The sequence below is a fragment of the Vombatus ursinus genome, unplaced genomic scaffold, assembly GCF_900497805.2.
Source record: "Vombatus ursinus unplaced genomic scaffold, bare-nosed wombat genome assembly UNPS02014812.1, whole genome shotgun sequence".
NCBI classification, from domain to species: Eukaryota; Metazoa; Chordata; class Mammalia; order Diprotodontia; family Vombatidae; genus Vombatus; species Vombatus ursinus.
In genome coordinates, this window is record NW_020954590.1 from 17,050,161 (window position 1) to 17,074,025 (window position 23,865).

Sequence of the window (23,865 nt, forward strand, 5' to 3'; positions counted from 1 at the left end):
CCTCAGACACATAACACTTACTAGCTGTGTGACCCTGGGCAAGTCACTTGACCCCATTGCCTAACCAAAAAAAAAGAAAAAAAATATAAGCCAGGGTCAATTTATTAAGGGCTTTAAAAGCCAAACAAAAGAGTTTTTTACATTTTGTTCTAGAGGTTATAAGGAGCTAGTGGAGTTGGTAAGGAAAATCACTTAGGTAGCTGTATGGAGTGTGGATCAGAGAGGGGAGAGACTTGAGACAGGGAGACCATTTTAATAGTCTAGACTAAAAACAGTGAGGACCTCAACTGGGGTGGTGGCATGTTAGTGGTCCAGAGGGGTTGGGTCCAAGAAGCATTGTGGACGTAGAAACAACATGAGTTGGTGCCTGAGTAGATACTGGTGGTTGTTTGTCCTTCATTCTCGAAGAGGACCATGACTTCAGGGAGGTAATGCCGTGACGTGTAGGTGGATTGGATTTAAGTGAGGCAGAGCTACACAAAGTCACCAGCCTCACCTTCTCCTCCAGAGCCAGCTGGAGTGAGAGTGAGAAGTCCAAGATAACCCTGAGATTATGAGACTATACTTTGGTTTTTCAAGGAGCTTCTGGTCGTATCTTGTGGAACCTAGTTTTTTATGGGACACAGTTTCAATATATATAATAATTTGTGAACTCTCTCATTCTGTTCAATCTTTCTAACCTCCTGGTGAGTTGTATTATATTGAGTATGACTCTTCCTGCTTTGTAGATGAGGAAGCTGCTACACAAAAAGGTCACCGAACCAGTAGTCTTGGCAAAGGCAACCCTGGAGAAGCTTTGAGTTTTAAGATTTCAGAGCCTCATCATTTTTTAAAAACTTTTATTAATTTATTTTGATTTATCAACAATCATTTCCATAAGCTTTTGAGTTTTAAATTTTTCTCCCCCTCCCTCCCCCCTCCCCAAGATGGCCCGCAATCTGATATAGGCTTTACATATATATATATATATATTCCTCTATTAAACGTAGTTTCACAGTCATGTTGTAAGGAAGAATTAGAACCAATAGGAGGAACCACCAGAAACAGGAAACAAAACAAACCAGAAGAAAAAAAAGAGCAAATAGTATGCTTCGATCTACATTCAAACTCCGTAGTTCTTTCTCTGGATGTGGATAGCATTTTCCATCATGAGACATTTGGAGATGTCTTAGATCCTTGCATTGTTAAGTCTAGCAAAGTTAGTCATCTCACAATGGTGGCTGTTATTGTGTACAACGTTCTCTTGGTTCTGCTCACTTCACTCAGCATCAGTCTATATAAGTCTTTTCAGGTTTTTCTGAAACCCTACTGCTCATTATTAGCACAATAGTATTCCATCACATTCATATACCACAACTTGTTCAGCCATTCCCCAATTGATGGGCATCCCCTCAATTTCCAATTCTTTGCTACCACAAAAAGAGCTGCTATAAATATTTTTGTACATGTGGAATTTCATCATTCTAACCACTGTAACCTGCTGTCAGGAAGATTCGTACTTTTGAAAGTTCAGGTTTAACAGTATCTCTCTAGGAGCAGTGAGACCTCCTTGTAAAATTCTGCAAAAGGACCCAGAAGTGAAGTACTGTGAGCAACAAGAAAAAAATCATTTAAAAAATGGGTATATTAATTTGTGTTATTAAAAGGTAAATACAGGCAGAAAAAGTTTATGAAATAGTACAATCTCTGGCACATAGTAGGCGTTTACTGTGTGTTTGTTAATTAATTGATTAACTCAATATATTAGTTGGGCAAGAGTAAGAGGTTCACATCAGTCGCTCAACCTCTGTGATTCCTCATCTGTGAAATGAGGTCATTGGTCTAGATCAGTGATGTCAAACTCAAATAGAGATGGAGGCCAATAAACCTTACATAGGGCATCTCGGTGGAGGTAAATAGAGTGTCAGGCCTGGATTCAGGAAGACTCACCTTCCTGAGTTCAAATCTGGCCTCAGACACGAGCTGTGTGACCTTGGGCAAGTCACTTAATCCTGTTTGCCTCAGTTTCCTCATCTGTAAAAATGAGCTGGAGAAGGAAATAGCAAACCACTCCACTATCTTTGTCAAGAAAACCCCAAATGGGATCATAGATAGACACGACTGAAACAACATGACAAACCTTATATAAGGATCCTTGTGGCTGCATATTAACTTAGAAAACCACATATTACTGTTCTGTATATTCTATTTTATTTTATTTTATTTATTTTATTAAGTATTTCCACATTTTAATCAGGTTCAGGCCATACCAGGGAGTGAAGTGAGCATTGATGCCTCTGACTTCTGAGATCTTTTCTAGCTCTGGAGCTATGTTTCCATGGATGTTTGCTTTCTTAGTTTTTAGTATTTTGAATATCATGTTCAAGATTCTCATGAGCTTTCCCTTCTTTTTTTTCTTTAGGTGCAGTCATTTGGGACAAGGGCAGATATCATCTTTATTTTGAAACAGACAATTGAATGCTCCGTCTCAGCATCTAGTGTCCTAACTGGTTCTCTAGAAAAGATTATAGTCTCATTAATTTTCTTATGACTTGAGTCAATAGATGTTAAAATTCAGTACTACGGTGAAGAATGCATTAATATTAATTGCCCACATTTTTTTAAATATATGAAATAATAGGAAGCAGGCAGCCAAGAACTATAGTGTCTCATAATGCGATTTACAAAATGGAATTTTGTGATGTTAGTTCTTGGTAATCTAATCTATATGGCTGATTTAATAGTGGATATCTGGGTGTCTGTAAATTTTTTCTATGAAGGACAGCATATTTTTGGTATTTTAGCAGTGAGCTTTGTGCTCATTGCAGCAGGGGTGGTCCAGTGTTTTAGTTTTATGTGGTACAAGGAAGATTTTCAGAAAACAGGTCAGAAAAGGCTGAGTTGTAGTCTTCTAATTCATTGCTTTCAGGGAGGAATTTTTACAAGGTAAGTTTAAACTTTTGATCATTAATAAAACCTTTTTCCCCCTTTTGTTCATCCTTATTGGAGTTTTTGACTTATATTTTAACTAATGTTGACAAACATTCAAATGTGTTCACTATTTGCATGATGTGCAAAGGTCATTCATTCTGTGCAACCAATGCTGACTTAACACAGTGGGGTATCTACAGAATTTTCAAGGTGTATTTATAAAACATTTCAGTTTATATTTGGATATAGGTAATTTCATAGTGTGATAAGTTAAAATGTCATTCCTGTTCTGGAGCTTCTTACTGGCATGAAATTATAACATCTTTCACCTGAGCTGTAAATATTGTCTGCTTTTAGTATTAATCTACTAAATAGGCCACCATTTTGAGGACAGTTTTCTCACCTATAAAACAAGGAAGTTTAACTAGATGATTTTTAAGGTTTGTTCCAGGCATGACTATGACATTGTTTACTAAGGATTTTATTCTGTTAAAATAAATTCAAAATCTGAGAAGATGAGTAGACTATAGTAGTTAGTGTTTGACCATCCTCTCCTCGTAGATTGTTTCCTCTCTGGGTTCTCCTGTCACCACTCTCCTGGTTCTCCAGCCTGTCTCAGGCTCCTTCTGACTCATCACCTGTATCATGCTCAAGGTTCTGTCCTGGGCCTTCTTCTCTCTCTACATTCTGTCTCTTGGTTACTTGCTCAGCTCCCTTGGCTTTAATAATCATTGCTGTGCAGATGACTCACATCTAGATGTCTGGTTCCAGGCTCTCCCCTGAACTTCACTCCTGTGCCTCTTGCTGCCTATTGGACATTTCAGTCTGCTTGTCCTGAAGACATTTCAAACTCAACATGTCTAAAATAGAACTTGTTATATTTCCCCACCAAACCTGCCCATTTCTGTCAAGGTACCCCTGTTCTTTCAGTCTCTCAGATTTGTAACCTTACTGTTATTCTCGACTCCTCACTCTCTTGTCCCACATATTAATTAATTGCCAGACCTCTACAACATCTCTTCTGTTTTCCCCTCTTAGTAACCATCTTATGTCAGGCCCTCTTCATAACTCACTTGAACTATTGTAGTAGTTTCCTGACTGGTTTCTCTTTTTCAAGTCTCTTACTACTCCAACCCACCCTCCACGAATTGTCAAGTTAGTTAAGTCAGTGAGCAATTTTGAAGTTTCTGCTATGTGCCAGGCCTTGTACTAAGTGCTGAGAATACAAAAACAAGCAAAAAGAAATGTCCATGACCTCAAGGAGCTTACACTTTCTAACAAGGGGAAAAAAAACCACATAAAAAGAAGATGAAAGAAGGTTGGGAAGAGGCGTCCTCAAGGAGGCATGGTGGAAAGAGAAATCCTGAGTCTGGAGCAGTGCCTAGAGAGGAATTAAGGAATGAACATGACCGGGCTGGGCACTTTCCTTAAAATGGAGGGAGAAACTGACTAATCAGAGGGAGGGAATTCTGGGATGGAATGAACTTTTTTTGTAAAGAAGGAAGTTCTGACAATCAGTAGTGGAGTTTGAGGAAGAACAAAAGAGTGGCCATAACTGCCAAAATGGTTTTCTTTAAGAGCAGATCTGATCAGGTCACTCCCCTATTTAATTGCAGTGACTCCCTATTTTCTTAAGGATAAAATTTTAATTCTTCAGTTTGGCTTTTAAAGCCTTTTACCACCTGGCCTCAACCTAGCCTTCCGGCCTTGTCATTCCCATTTCATCTTCCTACACACTACAATCTAGCCAGACTGTCTTCTCTCTTCCTCAGATGTGGAATTCCACCTTCCCATACCTGAACCTTTGTGCTGGTCACCCTCCATGGTTGAAATACACTCCCTTCTCATCTCTGCCTAATAGAATTCCTTTCTTCCTTCAAGATGTAACTCAAACACCATCTTCTTGAAGCTTCTACCAGTCTCCCCAGTCCCTGGTGCCCTCCCTTCCTAACTACCTTGCATTTAACTTTTTAGCATTGATTGATTGATTGCATTTTGGGTTCCATTTTCATTTAAGATACAGCTGAAATCTCACCTTGAAAAGGTTTTTCCCAGTCTGCTGTGCTGTTAGTGCTTTCCCTCTGAGATTACCTCCAATTTATCCTGCATATATCTGGTATGCACATAGTTTGCATATTGTCTCCTCTATTAGAATGTGAATTCCTTGAGGGAAGGAACTGTTTTACCTTTTTTTTTTTTTGTATCCTCAGTGCTTGGCACATTGCATGGCATATTGTTGTTGTTCAGTCATTTTTCAATAATGTCTGACTCTCTGTGACCCCATTTGGGTTTTTCTTGGCAAAGATACTAGAGCACTTTGCCATTTCTTTCTCTAGCTCATTTTACAGATGAGGAAAGGGAGGCAAACAGGGTTAAGTGACTTGCCCAGGGTCACATAGCTAGTAAGTGTCTTGAGGCCAGATTTGAACTCAGGAAGATGAGTCTTCCTGACTCCAGGCCTGGCTTTCTATCCACTGTACCACCTAGCTGCCCTATGCATATAGGAAGCACTTAATAACTGCTTGTTGACTAACTGCATATATTTATCCTTTATTTATTTGTATATATACATGCTGTTTCCCTCAATAGAATAATAATAGCTGCTTTGAGGATTGTAAAGTATTTTACAAGTATTATCAATTAAGATCCTCACAATACTCCTGGGACATAAGTGCTATTGTTATCCCTGTTTTACAGATGAAGAAACAGAAGCAGAGGTCAGTGACTGGCCCAGGGTAACACAGCAGTAAGTGTCTGAGACTTTGAACTTGGGCCTTCCTGACTCTAGGTCCTGTGCCCTATTTACATAGCCACCTAGCTGCCTCTAATAAGGAGAACTTTTTGTGAGTAGGCCTTGTTTCTTTGTGTTTTTGTTCTGGTATTTATTGGAGAAGGATTGGAAATTAGGGAAGGCGTTATGTTGCAGATGATACTTAAATTGATTTTTAAAGGGTTGGTAAGAGGCAGAGAAGGGAGATCATCTCTGGTGTAGTCAATCATGTGAACCAAGGTATAGAGGTGGGAAGGTGCAGGGCATGTTGAGGGTACGTATTGAGCCAGTTTGTCTGCAGCATAAAATTTAGGAGAAGAGTAAGAAATAAAGCTAGAATGGTAGGGTAGTCCCAGGCTCTAGTGGTCCTTGGATGCCAGTCAAGAAGTCTGAAATATCCTCAATAGGCAATAACAGAGCAGCTAAAGAATTTGGAGTAAGGGCATGATTTGGGTTTATTCTGGCAGAGGTAGGGAGGAATGTTTGGGGTGAGGAAGGGATGGATGTCCTATTGCAATAGTCCATGCAAGCAGTAATAATAGTCTGTTTTAGGGTGATGGAAATAGAAGAGGGGACAGATGTGAGACGTGTTTCAAAGGCAGAACCAACATAAATAAGTGACAACTTTAATATAAGAGATAAGGGAGAAAGGAGCATCTAATATAACACCAGTGTTAAAAAGGAGACAGTAAACATTTAATAGAAAATGGGATCATCTGTAGCATAGAAGTGTTTCATTTGCACCAATAAGTATAGATGTGTCTTTGAGAATATTTTACTATTTTAGACTATTTTTTTTTTGGTAGGCAATGGGGTTAAGTGACTTGCCCAGGGTACATAGCTAGTAAGTGTTATGTGTCTGAGGCTGGATTTGAACTCAGGTCCTCCTGAATCCAGGGCTGGTGCTGTATCCACTGCACCACCAAGCTGCCCCCTGAATATTTTATTTTTATATTGAATGACTTGGAAGAAAAAAAAAAACAGTGCATGCTATTTGCCAAGCACTGTGCTAAGCATTGTGGAGAGAAATAAAAGCAAAGACATTCTGCCCTCATGGAGCTTACATTTTAACAGGGGGAGACAACACACGTAGGAGAGTGATGGTCAAGGAGGAGCACTTTGCTTAGGAAAGATGGTGATTGGGGCACAGGGGCGTAGACCGACATACTCCTTTCAGGATCGATGGCAGAGTTGATTTGATTGTGGTTCCAGGTGCCAGGGACCAAAGGGCAGAAATTTCAGGGGAATAATCAGGAGATTTTTCTTCTTTTTTTTTTTTCCTTAAAAAGCAACTTCAATTTCAGCCTCCCTCTGAAGTCAGAATTTTCAGTGTACTATGACAAAGACTGAAGCTGTCTGCACCTTTGTGGCTTTTTCAGGTTAAATCTAATAAGCAAGGGAAACGAAACCACAGAATTTTTACTCTATCCAAAAGCATCAATCTTCTAAGGGGCTTACCAAAAATTTTTTTTCTTGGATCAAAAACATCTATAGAAGGCACTAAGTTTAAGGAGGATGAAGGAAGACTTCTTGTAGAAGGTAGAATTTTAGCAGAGATTTGAAGGAACCCTGGGAAGCCATGAGGTGGAGATGAAGATAGCCGGGTGAAAATTCATGGAGTTGGGTGATGGAGTGTTGTGTTTGAGGAGAAGCAAGGAGGCCAGTGTCACTGGACTATAGAGTTTGTGGAAGGGAGTAAGGTATAAGAAGACTGAATGGTAGGAAGGGACCTGGCTATGAAGGGCTTGAAAAGCCCTTTTGTGATATTGGAGATAATAGGAAACCACTGAAGTCTGTTGAATGTGAGGTGGCATAGGGTGTATGAACAGACCTGCATTTTAGGAAGATTCTCCACCTATATTCCAGCACCTCTCATCAGAGTGGCAGGAGGCATGCTTCACTGACAATCCTCTAAAATTATGATTGTGATCACTGTATTGATCAGAAATCTGAAGTCTTTCAGTGTTGTTTTCCTTTACATATTTATACCACAATAGGAAAGTGCAATGGAGAGAGCACTGAGCTAAAAAATATCATTTAAAAATGCTATCTCAATCCAAAATATCCTTTCTATGTCTTGCTTATGGGAAAAATTTCCAAGATAATTGGAGCCAATTCCATATGGCTAATGGAATAGATGATTTCTTCTAGGGCATCTTAGCCTACATTAAGTAGTGCTTTGTTTAGAAACACCACTTTTAGTTGAAATTACAAATTAATTGGAGCCAATGCAGACTGGGGAAAAGAGGTGTAATGTTCTGTTCTCAATGCCGCTTTGTGCTCTGATGATTCCAGATGATCTCCAAATATAGCCCAAGTATATTACAGCTTATTCAGTTAACTGGAGGTCACAAAGGAATAGATTAAAGAGAAAAGTCCACAGCCTGGAGTTCAAACACAGCTGGACAAAGGAAATATTCATGTAACCCCTGTCTCAGAGACTCTCCCCATGCTACAATGTCCCAAATATATTTTGGAAGATTTTCTCATTCTCTTGACTTATAAATGCTACACAAGACACTTATAAACATATGTGCATGCCCATTACTATACTGAGATTAACTTTCTTTTTAAAACCATGAAATTCACAATATTTCAAAGGAAAGTTTTATTAAAAGAAGGAAAATGAGATACAAATCATGAATAAGCAGCCATTAGTTCCAAAGGTATAAGACATATAAATGTAAAATATATATAAATTTTATATAATTTTATTTTTAATTTTAACATCAGATTTACTTTATTTATATTCATTATTAAATATTAATTTATATTATATATTTAATTTAATATAAAGTTATATTTATGTTTAATTATACATAATTATATATAATACAATTATAAATATATTTATATAAAATATAAATAATATAATATAATAAATAATATAATATATAATTATATATATAATTTTATATAGATTACATAAAAGGTATATAAATTTCCAGTGTTGCTGGCAGTACAAGAACACTCCATACTTGCAGTATGAAAGGCAGCTAGGTGGTGCAGTGGATAGACTGCTGGGCCTGGAGTCAGAAAGACCTGAGTTCAAATATGACCTCGCACTCTTAGCTGTGTGACTCTGGGCAGGTCACTTAACCTCTACCTGCTTCAGTTTCCTTAACTGTAAAATGAGGATAATAATAGCACCTGCCTCCCATGGTTGTTGTGAGGATGAAATGACATAATATTTGTAAAGACCTTAGCACAGTGCCCAGAACTTAATAAATGTTTATTTCCTCCCTCTTGTGGAGGCCACTTTTCCACAAATCCAATCTTGTCTCTCTGCTGTTTAAAATAGAAGGGGATGTGATCCTGACCTTTCTTTCTTGCTTGTCACAATCTCATGGTTCTATTAGCAGCTCTAATTGTTCACAAGTTTTTCCTGATATCATAACCAAATTTCTCTCTTTCCAGTTTGCATCCATTATTTGTAAAGCTCTTAGCATAGTGCTTGGCATATAGTGGTGCCTAATAAATGCTTGTTTCCTTCTTTCCTATCCTCCAGGGTCAAACAAGATAAGTCTAATACTTTTGTCATAGCTTTCATGCCCCCCTGAACCTTTTCTTCTCTAGTATTCCCACTTCCTTCTACTGATGCTCATTTGGCTTGGATTCAAGGCCCATCACCACCATGATTACTCTCCCCTGTATAATCAACTGGTTATCAATAGCTTTCTTAAACTATGACATGCAGAACTGAATATAATACTTAAATATGGTCTGACTAGGGCAGAGTATTTAGGGACTGTAATCCTTTTATTCTTGCATTCTGTGCATTTCTTATTGGAGTACAAGATTATATTAGCAGTTTCTAATTGCCGTATCACACCCTTAGTTCATGTAGAACAACTCACTAAAGTTCCCAGGTCTTTTTCATGCAATCTGCTACCAGCCCACGTTTCTCTTATCTTGTACTTGTGAGACTGATTTCTTGTACCCAAGTATAACACTTTGCATTGTTCCCTAGTGAATTTCACCTTATTAGACTCTAACACGTCAAAATCTTTTTAGATCCTTACCCTTTAATCCAGTGTCTTGGTACCCCTATTAATTTTAGCATTTCCTTCTGTTTGTTAATTATTTTCTATTTATTCTGTATATAGCTTGCTTTGTGTATATTTTTTTGCATGTTGTCTACCCCATTAGATTGTAGGCTCCTTGAAGGCAGGGACTTGCCCTTTTTTTATTTTTTTGGATATCTCTAGCACTTAGCATAGTATCTGGCACATAGTAGGGACTTAATAAATGTTTATTGATTGGTTGATTGATTGTCCTTCCTACTTTCATGTTGTAGTGAGAACAATATTCTAACCCCTTCTCCTAAGAATATTAAGCTAGTTTTTCTCTGAAAGCCCACAAAGCCGTCTCTGATCAGCCCAGGGGGCTAAGGCTCAAGTTGGGTTTCCCTCAACGTGTAGTTGGAACCTTTTATACTTGGCAGATATTCCAAGACCATAAGAGTTATTATACCCTGCTCTGCTAACCACAGGGAGGTGAGTGGAGATATCTATTCAAGCTAAGTGTTAAGACTGGCCTTGTTAAACAAATAGCCTTTGAAAGTTATTACTAAGAAAGCTTCCTTTTATTAACCATTGAATGGATTACAAGTACCTCCTTTCATTCAAACAATAAACCTGGACTAATGTTCAGACTGTCCCAACAGAGTACCAGCCTGAATCAGATCTACCCCTAACACACATCATCTGCACATAAGACAAGCATGCCATGTTTTCCTTTCTCTCAGTCATGAATGTCAAACAGTCCAGAGCCTAGCACAGACTGCTGAAGTATTCACTCCACTGAACCAAACAAATTGACATTGAGTCATTAATAAGCACTCTGTAAGTCTCTAGCTATTTAACCAGTCCTGAATCCATCTAATCCTACTCTTGCCTACCTCTCATCTCTCCAGCTCCTGAAATGCCTTATCAAATATTTTGCTAATGTGTAAGCTGCTGCTAGAGCATTGCAGTGATTTGCTAGTTTACTACAAGGGTCCTGACAGCTTGGCATAGCCTATTCTCCATGAAATCTTACTGCCTCTTAAGAAGAAAAAATTACTGTGAACTAGAAAATCACCAACAAATTGAAACATTCACAAATACAAAGAAGGCCACATATGAAACTGTGCATTTACTATAAGCTTGTTTTTTAATGTGGTAGTACGAATATTATTACCCTACTTGTCTGTCTCCTTATGAACTGCTTTCTTTTCTGTGTATTTTAGATGTTTTGTCAATTCTGTTTTTCTTTGTTTTTGTATCATCATTACTACCTAATCCCATAACTTTCCCTCCCTCTCAAATAAAAGCCCATCCTTGTAACAATTGAATGTGGAAAAAACAAGTCAAACAGATAAGTTGAGCAAAGCAAATGTATGTTTTGTAGGTAAAGTGTGAGAATATATGTCTTCTCCTGTACCTATTAACCATCACCAATTTACCAGAGGTAGAAGACATACTGCATCATCAGTCTTCTGAAGTTATGATTGATTATTTCTTGGATCAGAGTTCTTAAATCTTTCAAAGTTGTTTTCCTCTATAATCTTGTAGTCTGTTGTGTAACTAATATATAAATATTTCTCCTGGTTCTGCTCATTTCACTCTGTATCAGTTTATACAAGACTTCCCAGGTTTCCTGGAATCTGTCCCTTTCATCATTTTTTTATGGCACAGTAATATTCCATTAAATGCCATAATTTGTTCAGCCATTCCCCAATTGGCGCCAATTTCCAGTTCTTTGTTAGAACAAAAAGTGCTGCTATAAATACTTTTTTGTACATGTATTGTATATCTTTTCCTTCTTTCCTTGATCTTTTTGGGGTATAAGTCTAGTAGTGGTATTTCTATGTCAAAAAATACACACCGTTTAAGTGACTTTGGGTATAGTTTCAAACTGCTTACATAATTGCTGGATTGATTCACAGTCTAGCAGCAGCTTAGGCATTAGCACTGATTCACAGCCAGTCATTAAATATTTATTAAATACCTGCTATGTATCAGGCACTGTGCTGAGCACTAGTGATACAAAGAGAAGTAAAAGACAGTCACTGCTCTCAAGGAGTTTAGACTCTAATGAGGGAGACAACATTCAAAAACTATTTACAGACAAGTTATATACAGGATAAATCGGAAATATAATTAACAGAGAGAAGGAACTAGAATTAAGAGGGATTGGGAAAGGCTTCCGTAGCACATGGGGTTTTAGCTGGATTTTGAAGGAAGCTAGGAGGCAGAGATGAGGGGAGAGAGCCTTCTAGGCATGGGGTGAAAATGCTTATAGTCATAAGGTGGAATGTCTCGTTCATGGAACAATGCTGGCTTCAAGGAAGCCAGCATTGCTGGATTGCAAAGTATTGCGTTAGGGTATGAGGTATAAGAGGACTTGAAAGGTGGGGAGGGGGCAGATTATGAAGGGCTTTGAATAACAGAGGATTTTATATTTGATCCTGGAGCCACTGGAATTTACCAAGTAGGGGGTGATCTGGTCAGACTTGTGCTTTAAAACTTTGATAGCTGAGAGGAAGATGGACTGGAGTGGGAGAGACTTGTGGCAGGGAGACCAACCAGTGGGCTATTACAGTAGTCTAAGTGTGAGGTGATGGAGGGCAACACCAGGATGGTAGCAGTGTCAGAGGAGAGAAGGGAGCATATAGAAGAGATGTTTTAAACATGACATTTAAGTTGTGAGTCTGATTGACTAGGAGGATGGTGGTGCCCCGGTTTGGAAGAGGGGAGAATTTTAGGGAAAAAATAATGGGTTAAATTTTGGATATGTTGAATTTAAGATGTCATCTGGTTTGAGATGTCTAATAGACTGGAGGTCAGCAGAGAGGTTAGGACTGGATAAATAGATCTGAGAATCATTAGCATAGAGGTGATAATTGAATTAATGAGAACTGATGAGATCATCAAGTGAAAGAATATAGAGGGAGAAGAGAAGACAGACCTGGAAAGACTTTGTGGGATACTTCTGGTTAGTGGGAGTGACATATATAATGATCCAGCAAAGGAGACTGAGAAGGAAGAAGTGATTTAATAGGTGGGAGGAGAACCAGGAGAGAATGATGTCCTAAAAACCTAGAGAGAAGAGTGTCAAGAAGAGAGTGATCACCAATATCAAAGGCTTCAGAGAAGTCAAGAAGGATAAGGATTGAGAAAAAGCCATTAGATTTGGCACTTAAGAAATTCCTGGTAACTTTGGAGAGAGCAGTTTTGGTTTAATGGTGAGGGTGGAAACCAGACTGTAGAGAGTTAAGAAGAGAGTGAGAGGAAAGGAAGTGGAAACATTGATTGTAGACATACTTCTCAAGCCAAATAGTGTGCCATTTTGTTTTTTCAGGGAATCCACCACTTGGGGAGATTTTTCTACCATCTCTTTTAAGATGTTTATTTTCATTTGTTTTTTTTTTCCTCCCAGATTCTATAGTTCCATTTTTTAAATCTCTTGCTTTATTTCTTCTACCCACTCTTACAGTATGTGTGGAGAAACCACATTTTCTCTAGGGCTCTTCTTGGAGTAGTTGGATTAATCTCTTATTTTGGCTTTTTACCTTTAGGGCTTCTCTTAGTCTATAGTCCAAATACTTCATATGTTAATTACTGATGATATAATAATAATATTTGTATATTTCCAGGTATTGGTTTGCTTTGAGAAAGGGATACTGTTCGGCTTTCCAATGCGGCAGCTCAGATGACCCCTCTAGTGTGCCTACCTTGAGACAAGACCCCACAAACTTCTCCACTCCCAGTAGAGAAGAACCAACTGACTTACACCAAAAAGTAATAAATGAAGCGGCTGACTTGAGTATGCTCAGGCTATTTGAAACATACCTGGAGGCCTCCCCACAGCTCATGATTCAGCTCTATGTCCTGATGGAATTTGGTCCAGCTGGCTTCACTCAGGGTAAGCCTTTCGGGACACTCTAGAGGATGTGTGCCCATTACAAAATTCCCCGACTGCCTACAGTATTTTCTTTGTCATATTTGTACAAATTTCCAAAATGTGTGATTTTAAAGAAATGTAGTTAGTGCAACAGTGGTAGGGGCACTGAATATGAAACAGCGTAAGTGAAGGCAGCTGGATGGCGCAGTGGACAAAGTGCTGGACTGGGAATGAGGAAGGCCTGGTTTGAATCCTGCCTGAGACACAGGCAAGTCAGTAGTAACCAGTCTCATAGAAGACAACATGCATAAAGCTCTTGGCAAACCTTACAGCACTGTGTAAGTGCTAGCTGTTCTCATTCGCTGATGTTTGTTAAATTGAATTCAGTTGTATTCTACCAACGTCTTTGATGTGGACCATCATCTATGGGAGCAAGAGGCTTGGTTTCCAAATCTGTTTTAGTAGTGGGTTCCTTAAGTCCCAGCTGGGACTGTTGTAGGAAATGAAGCGGACCTACCTGGTATCTACAACTATTCCTTCCCCATGGTGCTTTGTACCCATGACCTAAGACTGGACTGTTTTGCTCCAATTGCCAGTTTTGTAAATCAGGGATCGAAAATCTAGGGCTTACGGGCTTTATCAGGGGTTCTTAACTTGGAGTCTGTGTGCTTGTTTTAAAAATATTTTTATAATTACATTTCAATATAATTAGTTTCCTTTGCAGAACCATGTATTTTATTTTGCACATTTAAAATCATTATGCTGAGAAGGGGTCCATAGACTTCAGCATACTTCCAAAGGGGTCCGTAACACCAAAAGAGTCAAGAACTCTTGGAATAGATGAAAACCTAAGGAAGTTTCCAAATGTTCCAAAAGTATCTGGATCAACTTTTATTTAATTGCTAGGAATCTAGTGATATCTGTGGCTTTCTTCTGGGTTGTGTCCTCATTAATTCAGCAAACATTTATTAAGTGCTTACTAGGTCTGGGGCATTTTGCTTATTCTTGGGGCTCAAAAAACAGAAATGAAACATTTCCTCTATAGACCCCCAATAAGTTTACTTTCTCCTGGGAGGATATAATGTATATGCAGATATTAATTACTTAATTAGCTGTAGCTAGCATTTATATAGCACTTTAACGTTTGCAAAGTGCCTTACATATGTTATCTCATTTGGGCCTAATAGTGCAAGGGTAATTGAGGAGAGAGTGTTAACAGTTAGGGAGATCAGGAAAGGCTTCATGTAGGAGGTGGCATCTGAATTGAGCCTTGAAAGAAGGTAATTGAAGCTTCTAATCTAGAACAGTAAATCAGCTTGACTGAGGGAGCTAGTAGGGTGTTATGTCTGAGACAAAGGAATTAATTAATGAATGGATTTTCCCATAACATAAAGGGCAAAAATGTTCAGGTACTTGGAGTAAATGTGGTCATAACTTAAAATGCAGTTTAAAATATGTTTATAATGTCTTAGATTCATGTGATCTGCCCCAAACTTTAAAAAAATAGCACAATTGAACTCACTACGTCATACTCATCTTCTGTGAGGTATTCACTCTTTTACAGATATTTCTCTTAAAGCTTTTCAGAATTACTATGAGCTAGATAATATAGGTATTTATCACCTAGTGATTGTATGAACTCGGAGCTTAGATGGATCTGTGATCTCATCAATATGGACATTTTCTTCAGTGATGGTGATCACAACTTCTCAAACCTGTTCATTATATTCAGTACTTGTCTGTGTCCTCCTTTAAGTCTGGACAAGGGGTCCTCCCACTTTGCCTTCTGTGAATACTGATGGAGCATTTGAGCAGTACATTTGTGATTCCTTGCTGTTGCTATATATTACTCTTTTTTATCATACATTTTTGATGACTCCCGTTCTTCGTGATTTCTTTTTTGTTTTGTGTATTCAACTCACACCCACCATGAACCTCTCCATTGATCTCTGAGTGGATTGGCTTTTAATTCTTAACTGACTTGTAATGTTCCATGACTCAGAACCACACAACAACACTGAGAGACTATATGAAAACATGAATCTTAGTTTCAGGAAGAAATTTGGGATCATTAAAGAAGTCTTGTAATTTGCCCAAGGCATTCCAACTTGCTCTCTACCTCCTACTTAACTCCTGGCCCAACCTGTTCACTTCTAGTGACCGGCTAAGATATCTTCATTGATAGATAAGCTGTATAGGTTGACCATATAGTAAAAGTCATTCCCTTGGACTTGGCCGTAGGCATCTTTTTTTTTTTTTTTTTTTGGAGAGGCAATTGGGGTTAAGTGACTTGCCCAGGGTCACACAGCTAGTAAGTGTCAAGTGTCTGAGGCCGGGCAATAGGCATTCTTAATCTCCTTTTTTTCCTATGTGGGTAGTTAGATCAAATTTTTTGAGTTGTTATACATCTATTCCAGGAGCCTTTGTGATTTTGCATGTTTGATACAACCAGTACAAGATCATATACACCCAAAAGCATCTAGAGGACCTTACCATATATCAGAAATGCCTCTTCAACCTGTATTCTGTGCTGGATTTTCTCCATGGCAGTGGCAAACACTTTTGGCAAGCAAATATTCTTCAGTTTTGTACCCCACCTGGTATCAATGATCAGATCTGTTGTCAAACATGTTTCCTTTGTTGTTGTCCTTTCAAGGAATTTATGCTCAGGAGACACTTTATTGGAAGAGAACCTTTAAGGTTGTGTTTTGGTCTACTGAGTCAAAAGGGGTTTTTTTTTTTTTTAGATTGAACAAATAAATAACATGTACAGTGAGATCTTTATTCTAGAGAATAAATATATAGATATCTTTTAGTTATATAATGATAAAGATGTGGTTTGTTACAGAATATTGCAGAATATAAAAGTTGTCTGTTCCTTTCTAATTTTCTTGTAAAGGATGTCCCCCATGTGTGTATATTCTCACAAAGATTTTGTATGTATGGGAAAGTAGACTTGAGGTTAATAGTTATTGATGTTCTTTTGGTCATTTTTTTTTTTTGGCTAGGCAATGGGGTTAAGTGACTTGCCCAGGGTCACACAGCTAGTAAGTGTCAAGTGTTTGAGGCCGGATTTGAACTCAGGTCCTCCTGACTCCAGTGCTGGTGCTCTATCCACTGTGCTATCTAGCTGCCCAGGTCATTTTTTTTGATAGTTGTAAGATCTGAGAATTTTCCTAGTCTTTTGGCGTATTCTACTTTGTTAGATGCTTCCCACATGGGTCTTAATCTAGCTTCTTTTTCCATCTTTGTTCCCTTTAATGTCATTTCTATCTCCTTTATAAGCACATTTTGGTAATGTGATGTTAGAGTCTAAGTATGATGCCTCCACTGCTTTGATGGTCAAAAGAGTTTGTTGGAAAAGGGTTCATTTGCAGATCTTTTCCATCTTTTCCCCTCTATTTGTTGTCCTTCTAATTTCATCCTTAAGTGTCTGTAAAATGGATTTGTATACTTTAATTGTTCTTTAAACTAGTTTTACTCTTCACTGTTTTTCTATTTTATGAGGTGATAACTAACTGTGCATAATCTTTCACTATTCTCTGTAAAAAGTTTTCATTTTATGTCTCCTTTTTCATTGTTGCTTTTCGCTGTTTATTTATATTGAAGTCATTTCCTACCCCACCCTAAAATTGAACCCTACTTTGTGATAATGAAAAACAATCAAAAACATTTTACATAGGTACCTTGTCTGATAGTATATACAATATTCTGTCTTAGTGTTCTACACCCTCTCTGCCATGAGGAAGGAAGTTTGTTTTATTATTTTTTTCCAAGATCTTCATTCCTCGAGCTATCCCTCCTCCCCAGTACTCCGAGTTCCATTATATTCTGATGATCTTTTAATTTACATTTTTATATATTATTTTCTTGGTGCTGCTTATTTAATAAAATTAGTTCATATAAACATTTCCATATTTCTTAGAATTACTAGGAGTTGTATTTTCAGATTTCCCAATAATATTCAATTACATTCATATGTACTAAAATACATTTAAATACTAGCTATTCCCCAATTGATGGGTACCCATTTTGTTTCCAGTTATCTGCTATCACAAGGAATGTTGCTGTGAATATTTGGTTATGTATTGAACCTTTTCTCTGTCTTTGTCTTTTTTGGGGTGTGTTTTCAGTAGTGATATTAATGGGTTAAAGGGTATAGATAGACCCTTGTAAAATTATAAATTGAAATCCAAATAGTCAGACCACTCCATAGCTCTACTAGCTAGGTGTGCATCTTCCCATTGCACCAAGGCACGGGTGCTTTTCTTATTTCTTCTTTGACAGTTTGCATCGTGTGAGGTGAAAGTTTTAAAGGATGTTCTAATTTGCATATTTTTTACTATTAGTGATTTATAGCATTCTTCCCCATGATTATTTATACTTTGCAAATCTTTTGAAGACTACCTATATTCTTTGAACATTAATCTGTTAGAGAATTCTTTAAGATTTTACAAATGACTTTACAGACTAAGCCAGTGTTGGTCTTGGGTACCATGTTTCTGCTTGGTAAAGAAGTAGAAATGGGACAATACTGAAGGTTATTTTTTAGCTCAAAACAGTCCTCTAGGTCATGCAGGTGGTGGTTTGAAGGCTATATTAGAGAAACACAGAAATAGTAGATGAAATATAGTGATTATCTCTTCTGTACTTAACCTCAGAAAACAGATTCAGTTTGTTGTTGAGACTGTACTTGAAGCCATTCCAGTATGGTCAAACCTGGCAAAGCTTGTGCTCCATTAACATAATCTTCCAGAACCTAGGGTTTCCTCCACTCAGTGATGAAGCATTAGAGTAAGACTTCGTGAAAGAACAAATTAAAATAGAGCTGGGAAAATAACTCTGAAGCCCTAATATCTACTGTTCTTTCAATTAAAAAAAAAAACCTAATTCATTTCATTTCAGTTCAATCCACTTTAATTCAACAAACATTTATTTAGTGCTGATGTTTAAGCAGTATGCTAAGTGTTAGAGATACACAGTTAGGTTATAATACCCATTTTACTCTCAAGAAATTTGCAATATAATGCGCCTAAATAACTTTACTTTAGGAGAGAATGTGTTAAGTACAAAAGAGAGATCCAGGCAAAGTGGTCTAAGAAATTTAAAGTGGAAAAGATCAATTTTAGCTTAGTGGAGTGTCAGGGAAGGCTTCATGGAAGAAGTTTAATTGGAGTTGGACCTTCAAAGAAGGGAGGGACTTCAGCATGTAAAGATGAGGAGGGGGCGTTCTAGGCCTTAATGAGGGAGTTTTAAGGGGTCCCCTAAACTTGTCATTGTGAAGTTGTGATTGCCTATTGACAGGAAGAGGCGGGACAATTGAGCTGTAGGATTAGGAAGCCATTAGATTTTGGAAATAACCTTTATGAGGCATCAGCCTCTTTCCCACTTTTTATAGACAGTATTAAAAGAGAAAAAAAAAAGCGGGGGGGGGGCTGTGATTTCTGGACTAGCATTCCTAAACCCACCCTTAAACTGTGGTTGTAGAGGAGAAGAAAAAGAACCAGGCAATATCTTTTTTTTTTTTTTGGCAGTGCTGTGCATCTCTTTGGATTCTAGTTAGCTAGCAGCTTTCTCTGGGTACCCCGATTGTTTGTGTTGCTCTGTGAAGGCCTTATTCATTGGAATATCCTTTTAGCCTCTTGAGGCCTTAGGCACCAGCATGTGTCAGAGGGGAGAGTGGTGATGACCACATAGTATCAGGTCAGTGACAACTACATCCTTGACAACTTACAAATGCTTTCTGATTCTCTCCAGTGTGCCTGCATGAGGGGTCCCAGGACCCTGCAGCCAATAGTTATGTGTCCTTGATGCATGTGGAATGACGTAGACCAAGGCAGAAGCAAAATGGGGAGGAGGCAGCCCTAGAATGGGAGACAGAGGACAATCTATTTTGGGCAGAGCGTTGAGTCTATGGAAAGGAGTAGTGTGGAATGAAGCTGGAAAGGTAGGTCAGGGTTTGTTGATGAAGGGCTTTACATACCAAGAGGAGCTACTCAGGATTTTTGAGCAGGGGAATGACGTGATAAGAGCAGTATTCTATATTGTGCAATAGTTTGAGGGTTATATTAAAGGGGTTAAAGTGCAGAAAGGGGAATACCAGTTAAGAGGGTGTTATAGTACTTTAAGTGTAGTGAAAATAGCACTAGGTGATGAGTCAGGAAGCTTGTGTTTGAGTCCCACTTGAGTCCCAGACACTTGCTTTGGTATATAACATTGGGCAACTCAGTGAAACTTTCTGAACCTGTTTCCTCATCTTTAATATTGAAATGCTTCAGTGAATCGTTGAAATGGGCCTGCCCTCCGGTGGGACGAATCATAAGCCACCCATGCCATCTCACCCTATAAAATTCTTGTCTATCCTCTACGTATCATTCACAGAAGGCCTTACCTATGGTATTGTGATCTCTCTGATGTCTGGAGGCCTTTTATAAGTACCAGGGCAATAATGCTCCGATGGGTGCATGTAATTTTTTTTTTTTTTGCTATGTGCATGTGCTCAGCCCATCTACTTTTCCATCGTATGTTTTCTGAGTGTCTTCTTCAATGTCACTTGTGTTCAAGGCACCATCTATGGTCTTCTTATATCTATTCCATATCTTTCCTTTCCCTTTGAGTCACTTGTAATTTTGATTTTGTGGATAATGAAGAGTTCCATCAATTTTAGTCACATGGAACTAATGGTGTGCTGCCTTCTTCCTATTTAAGTTGGCAGCAAGTGTTTATTTAGCACTTACAACTTGTAGGCATTGGGCTAAGAACTGGGGATACAAAGAAAGGCAAAAACAAACCTCTTCTTTAAGAATCTCACAGTAAATTCTCTTATAAAAATGCTGATGGATCTGTTCCTTTTTTCCTTTGTGTTTGCCCATTGTTTTTCTCCCGGTTTCATCTATAGATGCTTTGAGGATGATCTGGTATAATTTATCTTCATACCAAGCTTTCTCTAGCCCTTTTGTTCCCCCTTTCATCCTTCTTTGTCCCATAAGATTTTGCCTTGTATATAAAATGGACATCCTAATGCTTGTACTTCCCATCTCACAGGACTGGTGAGAGGAAAGCACTTTGTGAACCTAAAAATGCTGTATGGATAAATGTGAGTTGTTGTTGTTATTCTTGTTATTATTGTTTGGACTATGAAATTAACTCTGTTCAGGAATCTGCTGAGTACTGAAGAGGTGAAATGAGGGGAGAGGCATATTGCTCACCAAAAGTGTTTGCCATTGTCATGGGAAATTCTCCCCAAATAAAAGAAGAATTTTGTTTAGGCAGCAAGAGTTTCCATTTCTTGTGATGGAGAGATAACAATGTACTGGAATATTACAAAACCTCTTAGTGAAAACCACATTAGATTAGTCTAACCACCTGCAGTGGAAAAAGAAAGCAGCTTAAGAACTAATACTGCCCTCGAGAAGACACGCAGATGAATGGGAAGGGACATTACATTTGTGAATTATACCATGCTTCCAGTGATTCCAAATTCCTTGGTCTTGCAAAAGTTCATACTAGTATTCTTCCAGTGGTGCCACATGGCTGTGAGTCCTGGAACCACCCAGATCTTAAAGGAATCAAAATTACATGTAACTGAAGGACAGTGGGAAGCTACATGGTTGTATTAAATAGGTTGCAGTATCTTCCTAATGATGACTTGAATATGAGTGACATGAAAAATTATTAATTATAGATGTAGAGCCTTGTAGAGGTTGGCCAATACAACAGTCTCATTTCACAAGTGAGGAAAAACAAAGGATATATATATATATATATATATATATAAAATATATATAATCATTAGAGGAAGTGGGCTGTTCAGTTCATGTAGTGAGATTTAGACAGAGCAGATGAATAGCATAAGTAGTACATTGATACACACCCATATTATTAAAAGAACCAAAGCAGTGCCTCGGCACAGTTGGATGGAAAGACATGAATAAGAATTGTATACAATGAGAAAGAATGGAGCGATTTCAACATGGATTAACAGAGGGGTGGGAATCCCCCCACTGATGAAATTATGGATCTATCGGGTGTCAAAGGATACTTTTTAATAGTCTAGGTGAGAAAATAAGGGTCTAAATGAGGAGATGAATGTGTGTGAGAGAGCACTGAGGAAGAACCCAGGGTCTAGCAACTGATTTGAAGTGTGGGGGGAGGAAACGATCAAAGGTGATACTGAAATTAAAGATAGTAATTCTAAATCAGTGGTTCTTAACCTGAGGTCCATCACCTTGTTTTAAAAATATTTTGATAACTGTATTTTGATATAATTAGTTTCCTTAATAATCCTATGTATTTTGTTTTATGGGATTAAAACATGACTCTGAGAAGGGAGTCTGTAGGTTTGACTTACTGCCAGAGGGGGTCCATGACACTCAAAAAAAGCCTTCATTTGTATGACTGTGTATTCAGGAAAATCATATCCAATGGAAATTACTGGAATCTGGATAAGTAATTACAAGTATTATGCTGCCAAAAATTTTTTTTGTAATGAAATGGGAACAACTTAGTAATACTAAATGCTTCAAGAAAAAGCCATATAATTCAGGTATCTCCATGTAGTTTACAAGGGAAGGAACATGCATTTTATTAAGTGTTTACTATGCCATGCACTGTGCTAAGTTCTTTACAAATATTATCTCATTTGATCCTCACAACTACCATGGGAGGTAGATGATATTATTATTCTTTCCATTTTACAGTTGAAGAAACTGAGGCAGACGTGTCTTGTCCAGGGTTGTACAGGTAGTAAGTGACTGAGGCCAGTTTTGAGCTCAGATCTTTCTGACTCCAGGCCCAATGCTCTTCTAACTGCCACAAGGAACAGGAACTGTCTGCCATATTTATTCTTGTATCCTTTGCAGTGCCTAGCATAGTGTCTTGCACATAGGAGGGACTCAATATGATATTAGTTGAATGAATGAACATTATGACATTTCCATGGTGAGAATTTATTTTGTTTTGTTTTTATCTTTTAGTTGCTGCTATTGTGATCTCTTGCTGTTCTATTTCCTGGTCAACCGTTGATTATCACATCACCCTAAGAAAATCTTTACCTGATAAAAAACTCCTCAGTGGAGCACGCCCCAGATTAATGTACCTCCTCTATAAGCTATTAACATTTGTATCTTGGGTACTCAGTGTCTCTCTTTTAACTGTGCTAAATGTTAATTTGGGCTTAATTCTGCTATTTATCTTTTGGTTGTCAGGCATAACATGGGCTTGTAAACAGCAAACTACATTTTGTACCTCCAAAGGTATGGAAATTTTATATAGAGTAGTTGTTGGATTCATTCTGATTTTTACTTTTTTTAACGTTAAAGGAGAAAATACAAAATTCCCTATGTCTGCTTATTATATCATGAGGCTGCTGGTCACATTGGGGATCTTGGCTGTGTTTTGGTTCTGCACGCCACCTGATGAACATCAAGACTTCTTCAGAGCTGTCACCCTCATCATAGTTGGGGCTCTTCTACTTGGAATTCTTTTTCTTATTGTTTATTACACTTCATTTCACCCCAACAGAAGTGAAGAAAAGAAAATATTTGATGAATTAGATGGAAGGACACCTCCAAGAGCCTGTAGAATAAGACATTTCCTAATGCAGTGATTATATTCAGTTATCCATTTCTGGGATGTGTTTGAATAGTTTGTATTTCAGGGTTTTCAGGAGTTCCCAGGGAGAGGAATTAACCATGCTTTGTTTCACTTTGAAAGTTATGAGGAAGTAATAGTAATGTCCTAGTATAAACAGTACTTAGGAGGGGCTTATCACCAGGAAGTATGAAACAACTTAATTGTCTATCCAAGGCCTAGTCATCATCAGGTACCTACTGCTTGGTCAACCCTGTTGGTCTTATCCTGGAAGGACTTTCCAACAGAAGTGTTTACAGAAACTGGCACATTATCTTTAGAATTGTTTACTATAAGAATTTGCATTTCATAGTAAATGAAGCTAATAAATGTGAAGCAATGAAAATATTTGTATCTTTATAATTTTATACAACAAATAAAATTCCACTACATTTTCCCAGCACACAAACTACTTCCTGGGAATTTTGAGCACTTTTATTTTTGTGGACAGTCGTTTCAGTTGTGTCCAACTCTTTGTGACCCCATTTCTTGGCAAAGATACTGGAGTGGTTTGCCATTTCCTTCTGCAGCTCATTTTATAGTTGAGGAGACTGAGGCAAACAGGATTAAGTGACTTGCCCAGGGTCACACAGCTAGTAAGTGACTGAGGTCATATTTGAGCTCAGGTCTTCCTGACTCTAAGCCCAGCTTTCTATCCACTGAGCCAC

At 38.0% G+C, this 23,865-nt stretch overlaps 1 protein-coding gene across 2 annotated transcripts; it reads left to right on the forward strand.

The window, feature by feature from the left end:
• Nucleotides 1–2,653: 2,653 nt before the first annotated feature.
• On the forward strand, nt 2,654–23,529 carry LOC114054312 (XK-related protein 9-like). Of its 2 annotated transcripts, XM_027877530.1 has the most exons (4): nt 2,654–2,925; nt 13,320–13,363; nt 13,409–13,588; nt 22,543–23,529. In XM_027877530.1, exons 1-4 carry the CDS (start codon nt 2,654–2,656, stop codon nt 23,172–23,174), a joined length of 1,128 nt encoding a protein of 375 aa, XP_027733331.1. In that variant the 3' UTR covers nt 23,175–23,529. The 2 variants fall into 2 exon arrangements, with proteins under 2 accessions (XP_027733331.1, XP_027733330.1); XM_027877529.1 differs by having other exon boundaries at nt 13,320–13,588.
• The last annotated feature ends 336 nt before the right edge of the window (nt 23,530–23,865 follow it).

Bases quoted from the DNA above. Each gene is read 5' to 3' on its own strand.
- LOC114054312 (XM_027877529.1), top strand. From the start codon at position 2,654: ATGCGATTTACAAAATGGAATTTTGTGATGTTAGTTCTTGGTAATCTA. The intron at 2,926-13,319 runs GTAAGTTTAAAC...GTATATTTCCAG, and splicing joins CAGGGAGGAATTTTTACAAG to GTATTGGTTTGCTTTGAGAA. The intron at 13,589-22,542 runs GTAAGCCTTTCG...TTTATCTTTTAG, and splicing joins TCCAGCTGGCTTCACTCAGG to TTGCTGCTATTGTGATCTCT.